This window comes from Bos taurus, chromosome 10 (assembly GCF_002263795.3).
Source record: "Bos taurus isolate L1 Dominette 01449 registration number 42190680 breed Hereford chromosome 10, ARS-UCD2.0, whole genome shotgun sequence".
NCBI classification, from domain to species: Eukaryota; Metazoa; Chordata; class Mammalia; order Artiodactyla; family Bovidae; genus Bos; species Bos taurus.
Window position 1 is genome coordinate 28,070,433 of NC_037337.1, and position 7,470 is coordinate 28,077,902.

At 36.7% G+C, this 7,470-nt stretch overlaps 1 protein-coding gene across 1 annotated transcript; it reads left to right on the top strand.

The window, feature by feature from the left end:
• The first annotated feature begins 533 nt into the window (after positions 1 to 533).
• Positions 534 to 1,545, top strand: OR4F14I (olfactory receptor family 4 subfamily F member 14I). Its single transcript, XM_002690715.2, has one exon. It carries the CDS (start codon positions 534 to 536, stop codon positions 1,503 to 1,505), a length of 972 nt encoding a protein of 323 aa, XP_002690761.2. The 3' UTR covers positions 1,506 to 1,545.
• Positions 1,546 to 7,470: the final 5,925 nt, after the last annotated feature.

The window sequence follows — 7,470 nt, forward strand, 5'->3', positions numbered from 1 at the left end:
TGGTAAGTTAGAGTTGTTATCAGTTCACTATAATACAGGGACAATAAAATAAATGCTAGTAATAGTAAGCCAAAACTGGGTAAATATGGTAAACCTTTAAATAATATTGAAGGTGAATGTGTTCCCATGGGTGGGGCCAGGCGAAAGTTTGTAGATTGAAAGACATGGCAGTAGTGATTAGTTCATTGTAACTAGGATTGGATCATATTGATTTTGAACCCAAATTCAAAGGGTTGAGGTTGAATTCCTTATACTAATGCTGAACATCTTGTATCTCGTGAGTAATACAGGGCATCAATCCTGGGAGGAAGCAGAGGGTATTAAATGCAGAAAAAATAAGGTGCTAAGAATAGCCCCATATGATAGCCATCAGTTTTCCTGTGTAAAGACATTTTAAGGTCACGAGCATATTAGGTCAGTTCTAATGCTAATGTAGAAATAGGCTTTCATAACTGTAATCCTTTTTCTTCTAATTTATTATTAACATAATTATCATGATTTACATTTTTTCTATTGTCCTCCTTCAGGTAGTAATGCTAACAAAGCTAATGGATGGAGCAAATCAGTCTGTGGTGTCAGAGTTTGTGCTCCTGGGACTTACCAACTCCTGGGAGATCCAGCTACTTCTGTTTGTGTTCTCATCCACATTTTATGTGGCAAGCATGATGGGAAACTCTCTCATTATTCTCACTGTGACTTGTGACCCTCACTTACACTCTCCCATGTACTTTCTGTTGGCCAACCTCTCCTTCATTGACCTGGGAGTTTCTTCTGTCACTTCTCCCAAGATGATTTATGACCTTTTCAGAAAGCATAGAGTCATCTCCTTTAGAGGCTGCATCGCTCAAATCTTCTTCATCCACATCGTTGGTGGTGTGGAGATGATGCTGCTCATAGCCATGGCCTTTGACAGATATGTTGCAATATGTAAGCCTCTCCATTATCTGACCATCATGAACCCTAGAATGTGCATCTCCTTATTAGTGGCTGCCTGGATAATAGGCTTTCTCCACTCCATGGTTCAGCTGCCTTTTGTAGTAAACTTACCCTTCTGTGGCCCAAATGTGTTGGACAGCTTTTACTGTGACCTTCCTCGGTTGATCAAACTTGCCTGTGTAGACACATACCAACTAGAGTTCATGGTCATGGCCAACAGTGGATTCATCTCTATTGGCTCCATCTTCATTCTGATAATTTCCTACATTGTCATCATTCTCACTGTTCAGAAACACTCTTCAGGTAGTTCATCTAAGGCTCTGCCCACACTTTCAGCTCACATCACTGCAGTAGCTCTGTTCTTTGGTCCTTTGATTTTTATCTATACATGGCCATTTCCTTCCACACACCTGGATAAGTTTTTGGCCATCTTTTATGCAGTTCTCACTCCTTTCCTGAATCCAGTCATTTATACATTCAGGAATCAAGAAATGAAAGTGGCAATGAGGAGAGTATGCAGACAGCTGGTGAGTTATAGAAAGATCTCAGTAGTGATGCCTGTATTGTAATGCCCTTGTTAATTACTGATGCTCAGTGCTGATGATCAAACTCAGAGAAAAACTTTTCTTTATCCTACTTTGATTTTATTATCTACACTGATAGCAAGTCCACTTTGTTTTTCACTTAGGAGGTAGCAAAATTCACTTTTGAAAAGAGAAAAGGAATTATATATAAAGCATTTATATTCAAATATTATAGTAATCCGAGCCTCAAATCCTAAGGAATAATGTTTATGTGAAGTAACTATTAGAAATACAAAACAGGGAACACTTTTTTAAGGCCTTAAGGACAGGGAGAACCTGTCTGGCTCCTTTTAACAAAGCATGCCTCATGGTCAGGAATTCTTATCAGCACCCAATAGGGTGCTAAGTGAGGACTGAACTGAGTCTTCCTATTGGATGCTGCAGCTTGCCCACATTCTACCCTTCCTTTGGCTCTCTGCCAGGGCTGTGCAAAGATGGCAGAATCTTCAAGAGCAAACACCCAGTATCTTTGAGAACAAACATGTATGAGGTCATGTATCTCTCAGTAGAAATCAAAGGAACTGTTCTTGGAATACAAAGAGCTGAGAAACATGAGGAGTTTTTCTATGATTAGTATTATGCTGCTCAAATCCCATTACATTTTCATACCTCTTTTCTTCCTATGTCTTCCTCTTTAATTTTCTTCAGCCACTTATGGTCTCTGGAGTAGGAAAACCTATTCCCCCTTTCCCTCTTCTCTTTCTTTTCCTTCCCATCCCATTATTCCTCCTCCTTTCCCCACTTCCCAGAATTTGCTTCTCTTTTCCCTTTGAACTTCCCTTAATGTTGCCCCTTTAAAATTTCCCTCTTGTAATAATTATAAATTTCATGTTTTGAAAGACTGATTGTTTTGGTCCTGGGAGCTGAGCCCTGGAATGTGAGTGAAGGGAGAATAACTAAATTGCAAGGGTAGGGGTCACTTACAGAAGTTTCTTTCATATTTTCAACTGTGACCCACAGTAAGGAACATTGTATATGCTGTAATACATACCACACCCCATCTCCATGAGGAACTTAAAAGAACTTAAAGTTTTACATAATTGTATTTATTTTCTGAAAAATAGTTTTTTCTTCTCTTTCATCTTTTCTTCACCTTCTGTTTACAGTCAATTTTTTGAACAACAGAATCTATGCTAAGAAAATTAAACAATAGATGGATAGTAATATTTACCACTTCTAGTTCAAAGCAGAATGAATACTCTAAGATAAAATTCTTATGTCATTATAATAGTGAATGTAAAACTCTAGTCTTGGTTTAATGTAATATTTGGTAGTACAGCATTTCTAAGTTTTTTTTTATAAGCCCATCAAAGCTGAGCTGTGCCAATTTTGTCAGAATTTTAACACATGATTATTTTGCTTCTGATTCATTACTTGAAATTATATATATATATATATATATATATATATATATATATATCTCCTCATAAAGACTTTGGTTATTATACAAAATGAGATAAGCAACTGGATTTTGAACTAGGGGACAACAGGCTTACATTTTCAGTGTAAGCTGAAAATGGATCACTCTGGCTGCTTTATCCTTCGGAGTTTCAAGGATACAGTCAAGGAAATTATTAGAAGTCATTGCAATAATTCTAGCAAGAGATGACACTGACTTAGATCAGAGTGATAAAGGTAGAGGTAGTGAGACATGGTACAGTCTCGATAGACTGACATGATACGTAATGAAATGTCCAGCACTATAGACATCCTTGACCATTTGGAAACTGTGAAATAGTGCACCTCATTGCAGAATTTTCATATAAAAATAAACAAAACCCCAAAGCTACAAAATTATGAAAGGTACTAACAGGGTAAATACATGCTTAGTCACTAACTTTAAAAAGGACTCTAGAATAAAGAGGCATTTGAAGCTTTAAAAAGGAGTCTGAGGGAAATAAAGTGAAGTGATCCCTTACACAATAGCTCAATAGCACAAACAGTGACACAGGATTAATATATTGTCAAGGCCCAGCTCAAATTTTTGGTATATGATATATCTCACTAAAAACATATTAGCCACATATACTACAATAAAGGGCTTCCCTGGTGGCTCAGCTGGTAAAGAATGTGGGAGACCTGGGTTTGATCCCTGGATTGGGAAGATCCCCTGGAGAAGGGAAAGGCTACCCACTCCAGTATTCTGGCCTGGAGAATTCCATGGACTGTATAGAAGAACATGGGGTTGCAAAGAGTCGGACACGACTCAGCAACTTTCATTTTCACTACAATAAATGGCAAATGGTACGAGGAAGTCATTCTCTTTCTGTGTTTTATGCATTTGTTCCATGGAGACATCTAGAGCTATGGTAAAACTGTTTATATTTAACTGGAGACCCCAGAAGTAAACATTGAAATATTATAGCCAAGTGTCAGTTGTACCTCTTAAGTTTACTCTGCATCTCTAAGGAGTTAGCCTCTATTTATAGGTATAGAGCCAGGGTGAATTAAACACTGAAGAATATTTACCTCTGAAAGTAAAGAGCTAGTAACTGTCACTGCTATACTCAAACAATTTTTCTGTAACTGAAATCTGATAATTATCTGAAACCTAGGCAAAAGGAAATTGCAAACATTCTTCCCACTTCCACCAAGGCCAATAGGTAAAGAATTCCTATACATATACAAAGTTTCATAGGACCAAGTGAGGAGAGAGAAAGCATTTGAAATAGTATTCAAATTACTCCATGAAAGATAGAATTAAAATTACATACAGAACCATGACATTTCATGAACACTTTCCAAAAACTAGAGGAAAATATGCTCCAAACTAAAATATAAGAGAAAGCACACTGGACTTTCAATAAATGAAATGATGTAAGCAAAGGAAGGACTGATGTTGAAGTTGAAACTCCAATAATTTGGCCACCTGATGCAAAGAGCTGACTGTTTTGAAAAGACCCTGATGCTGGGAAAGATTGAAGGCAAGAGGAGACGGGGATGACAGAGGATGAGATGGTTGGATGGCATCACTGACTAAATGGACATGAGTTTGGGTAAAGTCCGGGAGTTGGTGATGGACAGGGAAGTCTGGAATGCTGCGGTTCATGGGGTCGCAAAGAGTCGGACATGACTGAGTGACTGAACTGAACTGAACTGAACTGAATGAGTAGAGGCCAGAGATGCTGCTAAACATCCTATAATGCACAGGATAACAGTATAGCCCCCCACCCCCAGAACAAAGAATTATTCAGCCCTGAATATGCCAAATTTGGGAAAATATAAATTCTAAATTAAATTCTTCATAAAATTCTAAGTTTCTTCAGTGAAAAGTCTGAGTGTTTTATACTATTCTATTCTCCCAGGACACTTGCTCTTTGAAAGACACATTATGACAAACCTAGACAGCATATTAAAAAACAGAGGCATTACTTTGCTGACAAAGATCCATCTAGTCAAAGCTATGGTTCTTCCAGTAATCATGTATAGATATGAGAGTTGGACCATAAAGAAAGTTGAGTGCTGAAGAATTGATGCTTTTGAACTGTGGTGTTGGAGAAGACTCTTGAGAGTCCCTTGAACTGCAAAGAGATCAAATCAGTCAATCCTAAATGAAATTAGCTCTGAATGTTCATTGGAAGGACTGATGCTGAAGCTGAAGGTCCAATACTTTGGCCACCTGATGCAAAGAACTAACTCATTGGAAAAGATCATAATCTTGGGAAAGATTGAAGGCAGGAGGAGAAGGAGATGACAGAGGATGAGATGGTTGGATGGCATCACCGACTCTATGCACATGAGTTTGAGCAAGCTCCAGGTGTTGGTGATGGACAGGGAAGCCTGGTATGCTGCAGTCCATGGGGTCACAAAGAGCTGGAGACAACTGAGTGACTGAACTGAACTGAACTGAACTGATTCTCCCAGGTGTGTGTATATATATATACACCACATCTTTATCCATTCATCTGTTGATGGACATTTAGGTTGCTTTCATGCCTTATCTACTGTAAATAGTGATAATATAAACTTTAGGGTACATATATGCTTTTGAATTATGTTTTTCTCCAGATATATGTCCAGGAGTGGGACTGGAGGATCATATGGTAACTCTATTTTTAGTTTCTCAAAGAATCTCCTTACTGTTCTCCATAGTGGCTGTTCTCATTTACAGTCCCATCAACACTGTAGAAGGGTTCTTTTTCTCCACACTCTCTTCAGCATTTATCGTTTATAGATTTTTTCATTTTGGCCATTCTGACCAGTGTGAGATAATACCTCATTGTAGTTTTGATTTGCATTTCTCTAATAATTAGCTTTGTGAATATCTTTTCATATGCCTTTTGGTCATCTGTATATCTTCTTTGGAGAAATGTCTTTTGAGATCTGCTCATTTTTTAATTGAATTATTGATATTGAGTTCTATACATTGTTTCTATATTTTGAAAATTAATTGCTTATCATTTTCATTGTTTACAAATATGCTCACTCATTCTATAGGTTGTTTGGCTTTTGCTGGTTTTTTTTTTTTATGGTCCCCTTTGCTATGCAGAAGCTTTTAAGTTTTACTAGGTCACATTTGTTATTTTTGCTTTTATTTCCATTACTCTAGGAGACAAATTCAAAAGGATATTTCTTCAATTTATGTCAAAGTGCTCTGTTTTTCTTTAGGAGTTTTATAGTATCTGATCTTACATTTAGGTCTTTAATCCATTTTTACTTTATTTTTGTGAATGATGTTAGAGAATGTTCTGATTTCATGCTTTTACATGTAGGTGTCAAGTTTCCCCAGCACCACCTATTGAAGAGATTGTTTTTCATCCATTGTATAGTCTTGCATCTTTTGTTGTAGATTAATTGACCATAGATGTGTAGGTTTATTTCTGGGCTCTCTATCCTATTCCATTGATCTTTATTTTGGATTTTGTGCCAGTACCACACTGTTTTGACTAGTGTAGCTTTCTAGTATAGTCAGAAATGAAGGACTCTGATTCTTCCAGCTCCGCTTTTCTTTCTCAGGATTGCTTGGTTATTCCATACAAGGAAACACACAAAAAAATTATTTCCATGTAAAATTTTTTGTTCTAATTCTATGAAAAATGCTATTGGTACTTTGATAGAAATTTCATTATTTCTGTAGATTGCCTTGGGTAGTATTGTCATTTTGACAACATTGACTCTTCCAGTGTAAGAACATGGTATATCTCACCATCTGTTTATGTAATCTCTGATTTCTTTCATCAGTATCTTATAGTTTTCAGACTACAGATCTTTTGCCTCCTTAGGTAGGTTTACTCCTAGGTAATTTTTTTCTTTTCAGTATGATGGTAAATGGGGTTGTTTCCTTAATTTCTCTTTCTGATCTTCCATTATTAGTGTATAGAAATACAACAAATTTCTGTATATTAATTTTGTATCCTGCAACTTTACCAAATTCATTGATAAGCTGTAGTACTTTTCTGGTAACATCTTTTGGATTTTCTATGTATAATATCTTGTCATATGCAAGCAGTGATAATTGTACTTCTTTTCCAATTTTGATTCCTTGTTTTTATTTTTCTTCCCTGATTTCTATGGCTAAGATTACCAAAACTATGTTGAATAAAAGTGGTGAGAGTGCTGTTTTCAAATGACATGATTTTCTACATAGAAAACCCTAATGACTCCACGAGAAAATTACTAGAGCTAATCAATGATTATAGTAAAGTTGCAGGATATAAAATCAACACACATAAATCCTCTGCATTCTTGTACTCTATTTATGGGGAAAGAGAAAGAGAAATTAAGGAAACAATTCCATTCACCATTGCAATGAAAAGAATAAAATACTTAGGAATATATCTACCTAAAGAAACTAAAGACCTATATATAAGATCAGATCAGATCAGTCACTCAGTCGTGTCTGACTCTTTGTGACCCCATGAATCGCAACACACCAGGCCTCCTTGTACATCACCAACTCCCAGAGTTCACTCAGACTCACATCCATCGAGTCAGTGATGCCATCCAGCCA